This window comes from Furipterus horrens, unplaced genomic scaffold, assembly GCF_987537825.1.
Source record: "Furipterus horrens unplaced genomic scaffold, mFurHor1.1.pri manual_scaffold_4, whole genome shotgun sequence".
Taxonomy (NCBI): domain Eukaryota; kingdom Metazoa; phylum Chordata; class Mammalia; order Chiroptera; family Furipteridae; genus Furipterus; species Furipterus horrens.
In genome coordinates this window covers 186,339,838-186,359,928 of record NW_028327174.1, presented here as the reverse complement: position 1 = coordinate 186,359,928, position 20,091 = coordinate 186,339,838, and the positions used below count along the sequence as shown (strand labels likewise).

Genomic DNA, 20,091 nt, shown 5'->3' with positions numbered 1-20,091 from the left:
TATTATACTTTAAAGAACTAGGAAAAGTAGGCCAGTGTGGCCCAAAGTCAGAAGAAAGAAGAAAATAGCTCTGTCTACTTTTATTGGTGCACCTCCCCTTACCCCACCCCCTTGTTCTACAACCCCCAGCCTCCTCTCTTCCTTTTTCTTCATTATCTATCTTTCTGCCTAGGTGATCTCTACCAATCTCATGGCTATGAATATTAGCTATATGCTGCGTATTCTCAAACATGTCTCTTAGTCCTTCTCTCTCCTCTGAGTTCCAGACTCGTATATCCACTCTTCTCTGAAACATATTCTATAAAGCATCTAAAAGGCACATCCAGCCCTGGCTGGTGTGGCTCAGTGGATTGAGTGCCGGCCTGTGAACCAAAGGGTCACTGGTTCGATTCCCAGTCAGGGCACATGCCCGGGTTGTGGGCCAGGTCCCCAGTTCAGGGCCCAAGAGAGGCAGCCACACATTGATGTTTCTCTTCCTTTCTTTCTCCCTCCCTTCCCCTCTCTCTAAAAATAAGTACATAAAATCATAATTAATTAATTAAAGGTACATTAGAGCTTTTGATTTCTCACTTCTTTCCTCATTCCCAGGTCGATTTTCTATCCAGGCTTCTCTGTCTTAGTTATTGGCTTTCTTACTCACCAACTGCTCGAGCCAAAGGAATCATGATTGATTCTTCCCCTCCCACCAGTTTCTAATTCGTCAACAAGCCCCATTGGCTTGTTTCTGAAATGCATTCTGAAGCTAACCATTTCTCCTCACTTTGGCCTTCACCACCAGCAGCCTAATCCAAGCCAGCAACCTCTCGCTTGGACTCTGCTGTAGCTTTCTGACTGGTCTCTCTGCTTTCATAATTGCCTATCAACCCCCCACTTCCACCCCCACCCCCCACTACTGACCCAGTCTTAAACTTCACCATAGTCAGAGCGATCTTCTAAAAATATATATGAGAACATGTCCTTGTATAGCTCAATACTGACCAGTGAGTTTCTGTTAGTATAGAATAGAATCCAAATTTGCTTACTCGTCATGGGTATTTTCTATACATGGTTTCTTTACATTACTACCATTCAAGTCTCTCCTAAAATGCTACAACCTGAGAGAGGCTCTCTTCCCATTCTTTCATAAATAACCTCCCCATCTCTACCTCATCACTCTCTATCCATTTACCCTGCTTGAATTTCTTCATAGAATGTGTTTCTGGAAATTGTATTTTTAAAATTTACTTGTTTATCTTCTTTCTCCCCTACTAAAATAGGAGCTCTTGAAAGCAGAGATTTTTGTCTGTGTGTTCTGCTTTGAATCCCCGACATGTAAGGGCAGTGCTAGCACATAGCACAACAAAATATTTTTGTAATGAATGGATATGAGGGCCAACCCAGAAATGGCCAGCAGATAAATAGTGTTGGTCTTGAGAAGATGCATGGTTAGTTAAGAAAAGTTTTAGAGCCTCCTCCCGTCCCCCCCGGCCCCCCCAAAAAATGTCACCACATTTTGGAGCTGGAAAGAAAAGTAATGTTTAAGCTTTGGGGCATTCTTTCCCATGTGACTTATTGAAATGAATTACTATGCCGTCTCTTATTCTTTGGTCTTTGTCATGTTTGGATGGTTTGCATTGTTGATTCAAATGGGCACTTAATACTTTTTGAGTTGGAGGAAGAGAGTTTCATCTTGGTGAGACACTTATTTCTACCTCGTTTTGTAGATTTAACATAGTCCTAGTAGCTCAAGCATTCTGCGTTTGTGCTATGGCCACCAGGGGGCGCTGTTGAGCTGCTTAAATTCACTGAGGCCGTGACAGCATATTTTCCATCTCTTATCCTATTTTTTTAAATTTGCAATTTTAAAAAGTGTAAAAATTCAAAATTCAAGTTAAAATCTCATGAAAGGGTAAAAAAACTTCCCTTTTATAGAAGAGGAAAAAAGGGAACCTTATGTGTTGACGTGAAGAGGTATGTATGCCTGGCTGCCTAAGATGTAGTTATTTTAGTAAAATCGTGGACTTTTGAATTTTACCAGAAAACTTAGGGAATTTGGGCTGGGAAATGCAGCAGTTAGTTTCCCAGAAGAAGAGTGCGTGGATTTTCCCTCTGAGTGTCTTACATTAAACTAAATCTTACTGATAAGAACAGGATGAAAACAAGCACTTTAAATACACTGTGCTGACTTTCAAGGAAAGTTCTAGGAATGTCGAAGGACAGAGGCAAGTGTTGCAGTGAAAACGGAAGAGGGTGCCGGTGAGAGCGGAGGCGTGATGGAAATCATTTGGTTAGCTTTTACAATATGTGAACAGGAAAGTTTCTTAAAAAAAAATTTATTGATTGATTTTTAGAGATGCAGAGGAAGAGAAGATGGGGGAGAGCGAGAAAGAGACAGAAGGAGAGATTTGTTATTCCACTTAGTCATGCATTCGTTGGTTTCTTTTTGTATATCCCCTAACTGGGAATCGAACCCTCAACCTTGGTATGTCAGGATGATGCTCTAACCAACTGAACTACCTAGCAAGGGCTGGAGAGTTTCTTTATGTCAGAAGAATATATGTTGTTGCGAAGAGATATATCTGGTTGTCGAAGATGTGGCTTTGTTTCAGAAAAATCATGAACTTTTGAGTTTTACTAGAAATGTGAGGCGAGGATAGGGTTTGGCCCTGGAAAATGAAGCAACTGATTTCCCAGAAGAAAAGTGAATCACGTTTTTCCCCTGAGTGTCTTAGAGTAAACTAAATCTTACTGATGGGAACTCCTAGAATTCTGTGTGGCCTAGGATTCAGGGAGGAGCATGCTGCAGCTTAATTACATTCAGCAAGTATTTACCGATTGGTTGTGTGCAAAGACCCAGGCTAAGTGCTGAAGGAGATATAAAGATGAAAAGAAGATTGTTCCTTCTTCCTGGGAAGCTAAGTCTCATAACTTTATTGATAGGGGAGATGTAGCTAGCCTTGTGATATCTGATGACTTACAGTGTAAGCTATCATTTTTTTCTGTTGCCATCAATTTCAATTGATCCTGCCTTGAGTGGGTGGCATGATCTATCTTTATTTATCTGTTTTAATTCCTTGCATTTACTTGAAGTTCATAGTATATACAGTTGAGACTTCGGTTTTGGTACAAATAAATTTTTCTTCTATTTTTGGATCTTTTAGTTCCCTTTGGTGGCTTTTAGAAGAATTTTAACACGTGTATACTTACATTACCTCCTTTCTATTACTGATTTTAATAGTTTGCCTACATTAATGATATTAACCTTTTGTTCTACCGATCACAACCCCTGGGGTATTTACACTTTAATTTTCTTTTCAATATTCTTTTTGACATTTAGACATTTAAAATTTTCATGTAATCAATTCTATTGATTCTTTTATGGTTTCTGCCTCTGATCAGGCCAAGAAAAGCCTTCCCCACCCTAAAATCAGGTTAATTCTTATTTTCTAATTCTTCTTAGCAGTTTTGCTTTTTTGTGTGTTTAACCTTAGATCCATTTTGAATTTGTTTGGATGTACGATACAAGGCTAAATTTACTTGGTAATACTCCCCCGACCCCTAAAAAAAAGATAAGTCAGTTTTCTGTAACCTTTGGGAAGACTATTCATGTCACACACAATATTTTCATTTATTTATTTGGGTCTCTTTCTTTCTTTCTTTCTTTTTTTTTCTTTTTTAATTTTCTACTTGTTTGGGTCCCTTTCTAGACCATTCTAGCTTCTTCCATTCCTTTGCCTGTCCTGTGCTTATACCTTACTCTTTCAATTATTGCAATTTTTAAAATATGTTTTATTAACTATGCTATTACAGTTGTCCCAGTTTTTCCCCTTTGCTTCCCTCCACCCAGTCCCCCATCACCCCCCTTAGTTAATATTCATGTATAAAAGTCCTTTGGCTACTCCATTTCCTATACTGTTCTTTTTTTTTTTTTTAATCATTTATTTGTTTGTTTATACTGTTCTTAATGTCCCCTATCTATTTTGTACCTACCAATTTGTACTTTTTTTTAATATGCTTTATTGATTATGCTGTTACAGTTGTCCCCAATTTGTACTTCTTAATCCCTACACCTTTCCCTGCATTTTCTCCCTTCCCCTTCCCAAATAATAACCCTCCATATGATCTCTGTATCCATGATTCTGTTCCTGTTCTGCTGTTTGCTTAGTTTGTTATTTGGATTTAATCCTTGATAGTTGTGAATTTATTGCCATTTTAATATTCATTATTTTGATCTTCTTCTTTTTCTTATATAATTCCCTTTAGCATTTCATATAATAATGGCTTGGTGAACTCCTTTAGCTTTACCTTGTCTGGGAAGCACTTTGTCGGCCCTTCCATTCAAAATGATAGCTTTGCTGGATAGAGCAATCTAGGTTATAGGTCCTTGCTTTTCATCACTTTGAATACTTCTTGTCAGCCCCTTCTAACCCGCAGAGTTTCTTTTGAGAAATCAGCTGATAGTCTTATGGGAACTCCTTTGTAGGTAAATTGTCTACTTTTCTCTTGCTGCTTTTAAGATTCTCTCTTTATAACCTTTGCCATTTTAATTATGATGTGTCTTGGTGTGGTCCTCTTTGGGTCCATCTTGTTTGGGACTCTCTATGCTTCCTGGAAATTTTCTTTCATTATTTTTTCAAATAAGTTTTCAATTTCTTGCTCTTCCTCTTTTTCTAGCACCCCTATGGTGTGGATGTTGGTACATTTAAAGATATCCCAGAAGCCCCTAAACCTATCCTCACTTTATTTTGATTATTTTTTCTTGCTGTTGTTCTGATTGAATGTTTTTTCCTTCCTTGTATTCCAAATCATTGATTTGACTCTTGGCTTCATCCTTTCCACTGTTGGTTCCCTGTAGATATTTCTTTATTTCACTTAATTCAACCTTCATTTCTGCCTGGATTTTTTTAATGCTGTTTTTAAAGTACCCAGTAAGTTCCTGCAGCATCCTGATAACCAGTGTTTTGAACTGTGCATCTGATATGTTGCTTATCTCCATCTCATTTAGTTCTTTTTCTGGAGTTCTTTCATTCAGGCCAATATTCTTTGTCTCCTCATTTTGGAACCTCCCTGTGTTTGTTTCTGTGTATTAGGTAGAGCTGCTGCTTTGACTGTCTGTCTTAGTAGTATGGCCTATTGTAGAAAAGCACACCTGTTAAGTTGTATGGGGTGGAGCCTTAGGTAATTGTCAGGGCGGGGCAATCCATGTTACCGCTCTATGCTCTCTGTTTGTGAGAAGGCTCGAAGAGGGGACAATGCTGCTGCCTGGCCTCTGGAGTTTTGCCCCAGAGGAAGCTATCTTCTGGTACTCACACTTCACTTTCTCCCCATATGCCACTGTTGCCCTTCTAGCTGTTGCCCTGGTACTGTATCCAGAGCAGGTGGGTCTGTGTGAGTCCTAAGCCCATTGCAGGCCCTTTAAGAGAAGCCTCTTGAGAATCTCAGTTTCTTCCACCACTCCAATCCCCACTGGTTTTTACAACCAGAAGTTACGGGGACTTAATCTTCCTGGTATTGGAACCCTGGGCTGGGTGGTCTGGACTAGGGCTGAGATCCCTCGCTTCCGAGATATCCCTCCCATTTTTTGTCTACCACACATGGAGGTGGGACCACCTCTTCATGTCTCCTTGCCTCTCCACGCATCTCCACCTCTCTATGCCTTTCCATGCCTCTCTGTGCATCTCTGCCCCTCCTGCCCATCTGGATGAATGTAGCTTTTTAAAATCCTTGGTTGTCGAACTGCCACACAACTTAATTTTCTGACAGTTCTGGGTGATATTTGTTTTGTGGTCTAGTTGTATTTTTCGCTATAGATGTGCGCAGAGGCAGGCGTGTTTACCTGCGCCTCCATCTTGACCAGAAGTCTCAATTGTAATTTTATAATATAGTTAATATTTTTTAGGAAGTTCTCCTTCATTGCTTTTTCCACACTCTTTAAAGTTTTCTCACATGGCAGTCCCCATATTTTCCTTTGTCGTTTGCTTCTAGGAGAGGATGGCTGTTGTCAACACCAGAATGGTAGTGAGGGTTTCCCTTCTGGGTCTTTCTCGTCTTACATACCCAGGATGGAAGAACTACATTCTCCAGACTCGACCTATTTCTTGCCTTAAGTCTGATTTAGTTTAAATCAGACCTGAGGCTGTTGGGAGGGAGAAGAGATCTGCCAAGGTCAGCAGTTGGGGAGGATGGGAAATAGGACCTAGGAAACTGCGGCTAGAAGTTAAGGTTATTTAAACTCAAAGTGTGGCTAAGGATGAGGCTGGTGAAGTTCATTCTTTTACATGAGAGACATAAAGTAGAGTGTTTAAAATCTAAGGTGGGGAAGGCCTTGAGCAGGTGGACCAGAAGACGGTGTAGAAGTCACGTGGTAGCCACTGGATGGTGGTGGAACATTTAGACTTGAAGAGACAGGGCAGCTCCTCAAGGACAGAGCCACTGAGCAGGGGAGCGCATCCCACTGGGTCCGCCTTCGCTGAGCTGAGTGAGCACTTTGTTCTGCTGTTGCCGAGGGTATTGAGAAACAGAACGGTCTTAGAAGGTTAACCAAGAGATTAGAGGAGCTAGTTATTAATCTCAGAGAAGAGCAAACAGAGGAACAATTTGAAAGTGCCCGAGGAGGGTTCACGCACAGAAAAGAGCGAACAGCTCAATCTCCCTCTGGGCTGAAAACAGGAAACGTGTAATAAAAACCACTTACTTTACTGTGACACCCGAACAAACGAGACACCACAAATGAAAGGGCATTTCAGTGAGAGCATGAAGGGCTGGGGCAGAAATTCTCAGAGTGGAAGGAGCGCATTCCTGTGGGGCACAGGGCAGGGGCTTCTCAGGCTGCCTTCCCCTCTCCCCATCGTCACCGCAGGCACCTGACGATGTTCTTGTGCAGGTGTGTCTGTTATGGATTCTCTTTCTGCACACCTCTTGGAAATAGTGTAAGCCCTTGACTGTCAGCAGGGGCTATGACCTCCTACAGTCCCTGACAATCCCCCAGGTTTAATACATAATCTGAGTGACCATACCTGGGTGGCTTTAGAAGAAATTCAGATTTAGCGCTGTTTAATAAAAGCTATAGGGGACTCACTCTTCCCTGTGGTCTTAGATACCTGGATCGCCCAGTGGTTTGCTCTGGGCCCTCAGTTTTCCTCAGATGCATTTATACAGCCCCTCTGAGTAACGGTAGCCTCTCTTACCGATGACTGACTCCATGGCAACTCACGGTGTGCTCCTAAGGTCTGGACCTGTATTTCTACACTTGACCTTAGCCAAGAGCCCGAGAGGCATTTGCATGTATTGGGTTGGCCAAAAAGTGCATTTGGTTTTTTTCTGTAAGAAGGCTCTAGTAGTGCTGAGTTGTCGTTAATGTCATTCGAAACAATTTTGTTAGATTGTATTGTGACAGCTGTCATATCAGCATGCATTAAAAAAAAAAACATCACAATTGGTGAATTTTTGTGAAGCCATTTTATTACTGAAGATGGAAGAAAATACGCAACATTTTTGGCATATTATGCTTTATTATTTCTAGAAAGGTAAAAATACAACTGAAATGCAAAAAAAGAATTTTTGTTCAGTGTATGCAGAAGGTGCTGTGACTGACCAAACATGTCAAAAGTGGTTTGTGAAGTTTCTTGGTACTATTGACATTTTGGCCAAATAATTCTTTGCTGTGGGGCTATCTTATGTATCAGAAGATGTTTAGCAGCACCTCTGGCCTCTGCCCACTAAGTTATTGATGAAAATGAAAAAGTGTGTCTTTTGTTTTATGGAAAAAACTAAATAGACTGTTTGGCCAACTCAATATATTTCCAGCTATCTGCTGGACAATTCCACAAGCACTTTAAACTTCACAGGTCTAGCAGTGAGCTGCTTCTGAACTTGCCCCCCAGACCTTGATGAATGTCATCACCATTGACTCTGTTGCCAAAACCCAAGCCCAGATTCCTTCCCCTTGCTTGTCTTCCACCACATTCTCTTCCCTGTCCCCCAGAGGCTCTCCCTCCTGTGTCCCTCCTGCACTCTCAGGGCTGTCCCTTGATCAGACCTCAGGCACTTCTCACCTAGATCTTGGGCAACCTGTACTCATGCTCTTTTCCAATTCATCTTCCCATGAGCTGTCTCAATTGCTTTTCTAAAATGCACATCTGCCAGGAACCTTAAATGACTTCTTATTTCTAGGACCTCAGAGCTGACCTCTACCCACACTTTTCACTTTATACTGGACTCACCTTTCCACCATGATCACTCTATCCAGCAAAGCTATCATTTAGAATGGAAGGGCAGATAAAGTGCTTCACAGACAAGGTAAAGCTAAAGGAGTTCATCATCACCAAGCCATTATCATACGAAATGTTTAAGAGAACTATATAAGATCAAAAAAGTCAAAATGATGAACATTAAAATGGCAACAGAGAAGGAGAGAAGGGGGATAAGTAAGGAAAGGGTTTAATTAAAGAGCCTGTATAAAAGACTCATGGACATGGACAACGGGGAGGGATATGATTGTGGGAGAGGGGGTGGGTTGGGTGGGGGAGAGAAATTAGGGGAAAAGGGGACAACTGTAATTGAAAAACCAAAATTAAAAAAAAAAAATGGCAACAAATTCACAGCTCTCAACAACTGAATCTGAAAAACAAACTAAGCAGACAAGCAGAACAGAAACAGAATCGTAGATATGGAGATCATCTGGAGGGTAATCAGCTGGGAGGGAGAATGGGGAGAATGGAGGGAAAGGTGGAGGGATTAAGAAGCGTAGTTGGTAAGTACAAAATAGGGTGGTATTAAGAACAGTATAGGAAATGGAGAAGCCAAAGAACTTATATGCATGACCCATGGACATGAAGTGGGGGGGGGGGGGATTACTGGAGGGAATGGGAGTATTGGGCACAGGGGGGGCAAAGGGGGAAAATTAGGACAACTAATAGCATAATCAATAAAATATATTTTTTAAATGCCCAATTTCAACCGTTCTTCAGTACACAATTTATTGACATTAAGTACGTTTACAATGTTATGATCATTATCTATGTCTAAAACATATTCCTCACCCCAAACAGAACCTCTGTTGACCATTAAGCAATAACTCCACATTCTGTACTCACCCCCTCAATCCCTGGCAACCTCTAACCTTTTTCCTATGCCTATGAAATTGTCTGTTATAGATATTTCATATAAGTGGAATTATACAATATTTGTCCTTTTGTATCTGGCTTATTTCACTTAGCATAATGTTTTCAGGATTCATCTATACTGTAGTGTGTATCGGAATATGCTCGTTGCTGCTTACTTTAAACCTTTCCTTTTTATGGCCCACAAAGACCACTTTCTTTGTGCTTCTACTTAGCCTGATGGTACTCTTTTCTTCCTTTCAACATGTTTTCAGAGCCCCCGCTTCCGGAAGTAGATTTTTTCACAGTACACGGAGGGCCCCTCCCACGCCTGACTCTGAGGAAAGCCAAGGAGAGCAACGGGCCTATCAGGTCAGTAGCAGCCTCTTTCCCACGGCTGCGCGAGAATCCTTGTGGAAGGATTTGGAACCTTTGGGTGGCAGCACTTGACTAGCTGGGCACAGACTGGACCCTTCATTTCAACCAGCACCTTTCCAAAGAAATAGAGAGACTTCTAAAGGACCAGAGACTGCATCTGGGCAGCTTAGCTCAAGAAGTAAATCCGTGTCTTTGCTCATAGGACCAGCATCGGTTGGCTATCTGTGATGCGCCAGACATTATCTTTCACATTCCCACCTCCACGTGTATCTGGCAGTGATGGTGGATCAGGAGTACCATCCTATTTACAGAAAACAGAATATAGTTTCCTTTGTTTAAGGATGGGTGGCTTCCGAAAGGGTCATTTGGATAATTCTTTTAATTCATTCATGTACTGAGGTATGGGCAAAATACCACATAGTTAATGACTGCTTCCGGGATCCCAGATGGCAGTAGGATAGAATTAATTTACCTCTGTTGGAGGACTACACTATGTTCAATTAAGCATTTTATTTACAAAGGTCATGGTAAAATTAGGAAAGCAGAATTATTCCCTTTTTTAGAGAGGAAAAAAGAGGTCTGCTCACAGGAATAAGTCAAGGAGGTAGCATTAACCTTGCCGTCTTTGACCTAACAGACCTTGCTGTGTCTCTCTTGACCCCATCAATCTAACAACCCTTCAGTACAGTCAAGGTGGAACTAAATGTCAGATATTATAAAAAAGAGCATCTGGAGATATTATCTGTGTGTCCCTTTACAATGAAACTTAGCGTTTTTTTTTTTTTTTTTCCTTTGGCTTTCTATTAGTTTAAGTTCAGTAAATGCTCAAAGGTCTTTCCAGGCATGGTTGTTGCCTAAATTGTTCTGTTTCTTGATCCCTGACAAGTGACTGGAAGGCACTATAATTCTGTTGCTATAAAGAGAACAGAAGTTGTGATATCACTGCCTGAGAGGATTTGCAAGAGCACTCATGACATTTGAGCCAAATAATGACATAAGGCCAAAAGAAAAGCCAAATGACAGTCTACCCTTGGGGCGTGTGCAGGCCTGAGCCTCCAAAACAGGAAGTGGAGGTCTGTGAATCATTGAAGGGAGGGTCGTGATGAGGAAGAGGGGGAAAGTGCTTCCAGAACATTCACCTTTCCAACAGCCAGGATGGCTTCCCTCACATCATTGGGGCTAATTAGCAGCAGGCAAGTGGGGTGGTTTCCTCTGCCCGACCACTGTATCTGATTGGAGCTGGGAGTGGCAGTGTAGCCGGTGTGTGAGACGGGCATGAGCCTGCTCTGTGCATTGTTGGTAAAGGGGCATTGGGTTGGGGCACGTGGTTAAGCAGGTGCTCTGGGACCGAGGCTTTCGTCCTTAGCTTGGTGAACTTGGGTGGATGAAGGCCTGTTCCTGGGCTCTCTCGGTGACAGTGTCTCCCACACTTGCCAGATGACAGGAACCACCTGGGCTGCTTTATCAGCAAGACAAATCCTCAGAGTCCACTCCTGGAGATTTGGATTCAGTCTGGGGGCGGGGGATGGAAATTTGTATAATTATCAAGCCGCTCAGGTGATTATCACGCTAACTGGGGTGATTGCTTTCTGCCACGTGAATAGTGCCTTTTGTGGGCAATGTGCAGAGTCAAACAGTTCAGGTGAGCCTTGCACTTGAACGTCACCACCTCCATGGAAAGATGAGAGGGACTGGAAGATATGCTTATGGGCAGGATGGAGCTGTTACATTTACTTTCTTCCCCGCAGCCATGATTCACAGGGATACCTTCAAGCCCCTAGGAAAGTGTGTTGTCACAGGTGATCCCTTGTAGGCAGTGGGTACTTAGTAAATGTTTACTGGTTGTGGCAGTGACAACTGGTTGCCCGGCAGGCTTTACTTTGTCCCTTTCCTAGAAAACCCTTTGCTGAAAGTGAAGCCAGAGTTTGTGGAAATCAGGGCCCCGAGGACACCTCTGATCCTCAGAATGGAGACTTTCCAAGTCCAACACATGCTGTGGGGGAGGGCTCCCTTTTCTTAACCTAGTGACTCATGGGCCTTTGGCAAGCATTAGGAATGTGGGAACAGGAAAGATACATTTACTGGTGAAACAGAATTATGGGCCTAAGGAGCTTTGGAAATCACCCTAATCATATCTTATCTTGATGCATATTGTTCCTCTTTACTGAAATTCTAACTCAGGAAACCTTAGTGGGGTGTTGGGTCCCAGCCCAAGACCTGTGTAAGGACTTGCAAAGATGTAAGAGTAAATCATTCAAATCCCTGCTATCAAGCCTGATTGAGAAAGCAGATGTTCAAACAATTACTATACCAGAGGCAGGAGCTACGTGCTGAGTAGATGGTAATGAAAGGGAAGGCGTGATTCATTCTCAGTGAAATATTATTCTTCGACTTCCTGTCACTGACGGGTTTTCTGTTTGGTGGGATGAATAAGAAAACACATGACAAGGTGACACCTGACTGCTAATGTGTTTCTGTGCCCACAGTCAGGGAACAGTTTCACAATATACATGTGACATTTTGCCGTTCTGGCTGTTTCAGGATGTCATCAAACTAGATTAACCCGTGGTGACTTTGCACTCCTTGCTTCTCATTGATTTCACATGAACTTCGGTATCAGTCTGTGAACTGCGGGGAATGTCAATCACATGAGTTCTGTGTTAGCCTACCATGTGATCTCCTGGAGCCTTGCTGCCAACTCAGTACATTAACACTTGTGGGCAGTCAGCCTCCACGTGACCACTACACCTGTTCCACAGCTGGACCTTATTTGCCCTCGTGGAAATCACTGATCAGATTAACGTTATAGCACGTGTGCCCGGGGCAGGTAGCGACGCGTGCAGCAACTTCTCCCAGCAGCCAGAACATGAAGACATTCCTCCTCCAGTGTCATCTAGCAATAACACTGTCGGTTTAAAGCGGGAGTTGACTGCCAGAGCTGTCAGACTGAATCCCACAGGGGAAAGGACTCTTTTTTGTGTGGTTCAATATTGTATCTCCAGTGCTTAGAACAGTGCTTATGTCACTGGAAGTGCTCAATAAATATGAGTAAATGAATGAATGAGTGCCCCAAGTGAGAGTCTAATAGACACTTTCTTTTTCCTTCCAGTTACTATCAGGTGTTGGTGGTTCCCCTGGCTCTCCAAAGCACATTCTCCTGTGATTCGGAAGCGGCTGCCTCGTTCTTTAGCAATACTTCTGCTGTCGATGGATATGTGGCTGCAGAAGTACTGGCCAGAGATGTTCCAGATGAAGCCATGGAGATATCTATTGGAGACAGGCTGTATTATGGGAAATATTATAATGCACCCTTGAAAACAGGGAACGATTATTGCATCATATTACGAATCACAAGCGAATGGAATAAGGTATGTTTAAAAGCTCTTGTGAATGCTCTATTTTGTTCTTCACATGAAATTTGAATATTTGTTTTTCCACCATTCAAGATGGACACTGCACATCATAACCATGGGAATGTGTTGAACCCTTTGCCTTTATAAAGGACGAGCAGGTGAAACCTTTATGGAGGGTGATGGCCTGAACTTCCTGGGCGACCCGGTTAGGTCTGCACTGGGACTGACCTGAGCTTCACAGATGACCTTATTCTTGTACACGGCTGAAGCCCAAGTTGGAGAGGAATCTCTAGATCTCTCTGTCACTTCCCTGCGCTCCGGCCAGGCTGCTACCTCCCCTCGTTCTCCTGAAAGCAGGAGAGAGGAGCAGATTCAGATCAGTACTGCCCCCGTTTCCACCACTTCCATGGGGGCCCTCCTCTCCCCTGTCCTTAACAAGCCTCTGTCCTCCCAGCAGTTGTTCTTTCATGAGGCATAGAACCTAATACTCATCACATAATAAATAAATGTAATGAGCTGGACAAGCAGAATAGCAAGATCTGGATCAGTCAGTCACGGATGGAAGATCTTCTGGAATAAACATTGTGAAGGTGGCCCTAGGAGAACTCTATAAGTTTTGTGTAAATTCATATGGGTTGGTCATCTGAACTGGAAAAAGCATATCAACATTACTAGAAACAGCTCTTGACTGATGAATTTGAGCCGTTTTGAGTGTAAGGTTCATCACATATTTAAAACTGAGACACAGTTAAATTCTGTATAGGACACAAGTCTAAGGTGCCATTATTATATTTGATATAAAACTAATGGTCACTTTTAAGAATATGTTCAAGTAGCAAAGAGGTCTGGTAGTGTTTTGTGACAGTGATGTAGGAATTAAGAATTAGAAGGTGAAAACGCAGAATATATTGCCCTGAACTTGTTCAAAAGGTGTTTATGACTTAGACAAGGGCTTCTTGCTGGGAAACTACTTGGAGATCCTGGCTGGCGTAGACACAGTGCTGGAAGTGCCATCTGAGTACGGGCTAGAGGGTGTCAGAGAGACGCTGTCCCAGGTTGAGACTTTGGGTTGGAAGAGTGTTTTACTCAGATTGGGCTGCCATTAGACAATACCGTAGACTGGGTGGTTCAAACAACAGACGTTTATTTCTCACAGTTCTGGAGACTGGGAAGTCCAAGATGAAGGTGCAGGTCAATCTGGCTCCCTGGTGAGGGCTCTCTTCCCGGCTTATAGACAGCTGCCTTCATGCTGTGTTCTCACACGATGAAGTGCGAGTGAGCTCTGGTGGCTTCCTCATCTTATGTGGATGCTGATCCCACCATGGGGGCCCCTCCCCCATGTCCTCACCTACACTTAATTACCCCTTAAAGGCCCTACCTCCAAATATCACATTGGGATTAGAGCACAACGTATGAATTTGGGGGGGACATAAACATTCAGTCTATGACAGAGGGAATAAAATGGGGGATCATGATAAAAATTCTAGTTTCTAGGAAACATCCCTGTGATGTCATCATTACCTCTTTTCCATACAGCTGCGTAGAGAACACGCTTATTCTTTGGGATGCTAAAGGAGAGGAAGGGGCTTTGAAAAAGTTTATATGTGGACTTGCATATTTGAATTGCAACTACTTCCCCCAACCCCAGGTTTCACATACGTTACTATTACAGTCATATTAAAATCAGCAGTGATTTATTTATTCTTCTTTTTAAAACAGCTTTATTGAAATACAATTCACGCACCATATAATTTACCCATTTAAAGTGTGCAATTCTGTGGCTTTTTAGTGTATTCACAAGGTCGTGCAACCATTACAACCATCTAATTCCAGAACATGATAGTAGTGATTTATATTTAATTGTGGTACAATACACATAACATAAAACGTACCGTCTTAATAATTTTAGGTGTACAGTTTAGTAGTGTTGAGTACATTTACATTGCTATGCAACCAATCTCCAGAACTCCCTTTATCTGGCAAAACTGAAGCCCAATAGCCATTAAACAACAACCCCTGCCCCCCAACAATGCCTGGCACTGACCCTTCTATTTTCTGTCTCTATGAACTTGACTTCTCCAGGTACCTCATATAAATGGAATCCTACAATATTTGTCTTCTTCTCTGACCATCATCTTTCACTGAGCAAAATGTCTTCAAGGTTCATCCATGCTGTGCCTGTGTCAGAACTTCCTTTCTTTTTTAAGGCTGAAAATATCGCATTGTATGTGAATATCACATTTTTTTTATTCATTCACCTGTGGATGGACACATGGGTTGCTTCCATTTTTTTGGCTCTTACAAATAATGCTGCTGTGAACATGGGTGTACAAATATTTCTTTGAGTCTCTACTTTCAAAATACTCTGGTGTATGCCCAGAAGTAGAATTGTTGCATCATATGGTAATTACATTTTTAATTTTTTGGAAGAACTGCTCTGCTATTTTCCACAGCAGCTGCATCTTTTTACACTCCCACCAAGTGTTCACCAGGCTTTCATTTTCTCCACATCCTCCAGCACTTGCTGCTTTCTGTTGATGATGCCGTCCTAATGGATGTGAGGTGGTATCTCATTATGCCTTTGGTTTGCGTTTCTCTGATGATTAGTGATGTTAAGCATCTTTTCATATGTTTTTGACAATTTGTATATCTTCCTTGGAAAAATGGTTATTTAAGTCCTTTAGCCATTTTTTAAATTGAGTTATTTCTTCATTGAGCTTTAGGAGTTCTCTCTCTATATTCTGGATAGTAATCCCTTATGAGATATATGATTTGAAAATATTTCTTTTCCATTCTGTAGGTTGAATTTTTACTCTGATGATAATGTCCTTTGATGCACAGAATTTTTTAATTTTTATGAAGTGCAATTTGTCTGTTTTTGTTTGTTTGTTTGTTTTGTTTTATTGTGGCCCCTGCCTTTGGTGTCATATCCAAGAAATCACTGCCAGATATAATTACATGAAGCCTTTCCTCTGTTTTCTTCTGGCAAAACTACAATGTTTTGATTACTGTAGCTTTGTAAATAAAATTTGCAATCATGAAGTGTGAGTTTCCAATTCCTTCATTTTTCCCCTCTTTGCGTATCTGTCCTCTGAATAGTATCACTGTGCTCCCAGTTGCTGGGACAGAGATGTGAGAATAATTCTTGTCTTCTCCCTTTTTCTTATCTTCTTGTCCAGTCCATCATCATATTATGTCAATTCTATCCCCTTAGTGCTCCTTAAAGTCACTTCCCTTTTTCATTAGCATTGTGTAGCCTTTGCCATCTCTTCTCTGAGCATCGCTTTTTAACTCATCTTCCTGTCTCTTGTTCTGCCAACCTCCTTTCTCCATGCATCTGCCAGAATGAGTTTTATAAAATACAAACCTAATCGAGGCACTTCATTTTAATGAGCTTCTTGCTTCACCTGGCCCTGCCAGTTTCTCCTGTTATTGCACTCAGTTCCCTAGTAACTGCCTTGCTGTGTGTGGTCTTTTTTTCTTCTCCCGTGTCTTGAAATATAATACATCCTTCACTGGTTACTCTTGTGTATTACCTTTTGTAAGATGGACTTGATGCCCTTAGCATCAGGCAAACTTTAGTCACAGTCAACACTTTATGGCCATTTTTAACTTTTCCCAGGATTTTTCAGTGTAAATAATTCTGTGTCATTTTAAAAATAAAATAAAAACCAGAGTGCCCAAGGCTGTCACTTGAATGAGAATCCCCATTGAAGTAGGAGAGCTCTTTCTCTAATCCCTGCTCTTCAGTTTCCTCTGGGGAATATTTTGCTGAGTTTTATCATAGACAGTAATCTCAGCATTCCTAACAGACAAACATGCATAAAATAACAGTGAGGGAGGAGAAGAGAAGGCATTCCATTCCAATGAGGTTGTGGGTCTCTTCTACCAAGGATGAGCTTTCATACAGGTTCCTTTGGCTTTTTTCTTGGTTCTCGGCTACATTTTGGGTAACTGTGGCTGCCAGATAAGTATCATTTGATGGGAGAAGTATTAATATGCGCCAGGAGTTCTCATAGCCTTGCCTATCACATGCATCAAAGCTTCTTGCTGAACCTGGATGGGACCTCAGAATCTTTTTGAACGATGTTCTCCGGGCAGCCGATGCCGGTTGCTCAGAGCTGGCAAGGGCAGTGGAACTCTTTGCCATTCCTGTTGTTGACCCACAGTGTGTGCTTTCTAAGACCTATGGAAAGCAATAGAAGTGAGCCCTGCGGTCACTTGCCAGTCCCCTGAACACTTGGTGATCATATTGCTAAGTTGTAATATGTTAGAGCTAGATGAGACGTCAAAGGTGTTGTAGTCCAAATTAAGAGCAAAACCCTGAAACTTGTAGGGCTAAAGGGAACTATTTCAACTGACAGCATGTGCCGTCTAGTTAAACATGTGACTGTGTTTTCCTTTCTAGGTGAGAAGATGCTCCTGTGCAGTTTGGGCTCAGGTGAAAGGTAAAACCATTTTCTGACTCAAATATTGTCCTCATTTCTATGTCCAATCTGCAGCATCAGGTGTATGTTAATGAGATTTCTTTTGAAATTATCACAGATGACAGAAACCCATCTTATATTAGCTTAAGCAAAACCGTAGCTGAGAAGGATGGGGGTTTGGGGACTGAGAGCTTCTGGAATTCCAATAAGAGTAGCATCCCCAGGACCCCAGGAACTGGGACTTGGAACTCAATGCCAGGAGTGGGATTCTCCCTTTCTGTCTCTTGTCTCTGCTCTGTTTCTAAATGTGAATGGGCCTCATTTTCTTCAATTATAAGCCCTGAGGTGGTAGTGGTGGTGGTGGGGCACCAGATGCCCCAACTTAGCAACTTGAGTAGCAACAGAAAGTTTTCCAGTTCAGGGAAAGAGTCTTTTCTCCTAGGTTATGTGATTATCTGTTGAATGCATCACTGTTGATAGGAGATGGGGTACCATGATCAGCCTGCCTTGGGTTTGGAGCTTACTCATATGGCTGGTTGGGGGCAGACGAATGTGGTGGAGAGCCCCACCAGGGTTGCAGTGAGAGGGGAACATGATACCCATCAGGAAAAGAGGCACAGAAAGACATGCTGGCAGGCCAAAATGAAGAGCCGCAACCTTCCACTACTTTCAACCACGTGGCTGCTTAGCATGTACCCGCGCGCGCGCGCACACACACACACACACACACACACTATTAAGAAAGACACCCTCCATTGAGAAAATGGAATTGACCTCTGTACAAACAAAAATGGAACCCTAGTGGAAGATAACTCAAAGGTGGGTCTGTTACTGCATTCAGCTCCAAGACCAAGATTCCTGGGCATGGTCCACTCCTCTTGATCCAATCCAGATGTGTGTCTCGTGATCTGTTTAGCAATCCATGAGTAAATGGCAACGTCAGCCATTCTCAAACCACAGTATATAATATGAAAAGAAAAACAATAAGTATTTTCACTCAGAAAGGAGGCAAAGATAAAGTACTGTGCACGGGTCAGGGGGCCTGTAACAATGACCACATCATGCTGGATAGGAAAGGCAAGCCTCCCCTGCTCTGGCAGCAGAATGGGTCACTTGATCAGTCAGTTGGGCTGCCTTGGTCTTTCTGCCCCCTGGGAAAGTACCCTCGTCCATTTCCTCCAAAGCCAGACCTAAGAGATGCAGCCTGCAGGAGTGCCGGGAGTACTGTATAGTCTAAACCTTCTGCTTCCCACGCGCAGCTCTCCAGGCGCGGGAGTGGCCTTACGGCTTGAGCAACCACGGTCCTTGTTTTCCAGGCTGGGATTTCCCTGGCAGTGCATTTCTTTCTTTAAACCAATAGGCAGCCAGCCCGTGGATTTGGTTCCCAGAATTTCATTAGTTTGTCGCTAATACCAGAAATCTTGTCAAGTTTACGACCTTTGAATCTGGACCTTTTCCTTGCGGTTTATGAGCTCCAGCAGCAGCCTGAGGAATTCTGCTCTTAGCTTGCAGGCTGTTTTTAACCCCTTATATCCAGTCCCTAACTTCAGAGCAGCAGCAAACAATGGACTGAGGTGGTGAAGAAGAGCTGATGTAACCTTGCTTCCAGGAGGATTCCAGTGGATGGCGTGTTACAATGGGGATTCCCTGCCCTGTCAGTACAGGGTACTTAGCAGAACATCTTTGAGAGGGATCTGGGGAAATTAGGCTTCCTTTGTTTGTCTGCTTATCTCCTAATATTATTTCTCCTCTTTTTATCTCTACTCACACCAACTTCATCAAGGGTGGAGGACTTGGTTTTTCGGTTGGGAAGGTGTGTGGTACCTGGCCGCCAGCCATCTTGGATGGATTGCCAGACCACAAGGGCTTCTCTCCTCTCTCGTATCTCCAGATCTATTGAGATAGAACTGGCATAAAATTAGCATTGTATGAGCGGCATTGTATAAGTTTAAAGTATATAATGCGATCACTTGGTATACATATATATTTTGAAATGATTACCCCAATAAGGTTACTTAACACCTCTATCAACTTACTATATATATTTGTGTATATGTGTGTGTGAGAGAGAACATTTAAGATCCACTCTCCTAGCAACTTTCAGTTTATAATATAGGATTGTTAACTCTAGTCACTAGATCCTCAAATTCAGTTGTCTTATATAGCAGGAAGTTTGTACTGTTACATCAACATCTCTCAATTTCCTTGACCCCTCCCCCACCTCAGCCCCTGGCAACTACCATTCTATTCTCTAAGTGAGATCATATAGTATTTGTTTTTCTTTGTCTGACTTATTTCACTTAGCCTAATAAGAGAGGACCTCTCTTTACAAAAATGTGTGCCGTTACCTTTCTGTGTGCAGAGAGGCTAAGCTCCCTTTCTTGGAGTTTAATGAGGGCCACAAGAAACAACCACACATTCCAACGTTGGGAAATTTTCCTGCCAGCCCATTCCCTAAAGCTCCACAGGTAGGAATGGAGTTGCCACAAGAAAAAGAGGTGCTTTTTTTCAGAAGAATGGAGGTGTCCAAATATCCTGGACAGACACAGAAACAATCGCTTCCAGATTCTACCGCTTTCTGTAACTGTTTGGTATGATTGGCAGACACTCAACCTAGAGAGAAGAAATGGTCAAAGAGCTGGCTGCATTCTACTGTGATTAAGTTGAACAGGAACGATTTTGCTTTGGAAATATCTCGGTGCCTTTTCCCCCACTCTCAAAGTAAGAACCAACACTGAGAGCAAGTTTGAACCTTTAAATTCAAACTATTGGAAAGCTCTGGAGGTAATAACATAACCTGTGGTTATGTTGAAATTCTGAAGGGAATTCTAGCATCTATTTTTCTATGTACAT

The 20,091-nt window shown here is 42.3% G+C and overlaps 1 protein-coding gene across 1 annotated transcript in view; it reads left to right on the top strand.

The window, feature by feature from the left end:
• Positions 1-20,091, top strand: part of SUSD1 (sushi domain containing 1) — a 106,420-nt gene that overhangs the window by 78,617 nt on the left and 7,712 nt on the right. The window contains exons 12-14 of the mRNA XM_090275960.1: positions 9,356-9,452; positions 12,568-12,826; positions 17,220-17,259. Coding sequence (XP_090132086.1) covers positions 9,356-9,452; positions 12,568-12,826; positions 17,220-17,259 — 396 coding nt within the window. The remainder of the gene's footprint in view (positions 1-9,355; positions 9,453-12,567; positions 12,827-17,219; positions 17,260-20,091) is intronic.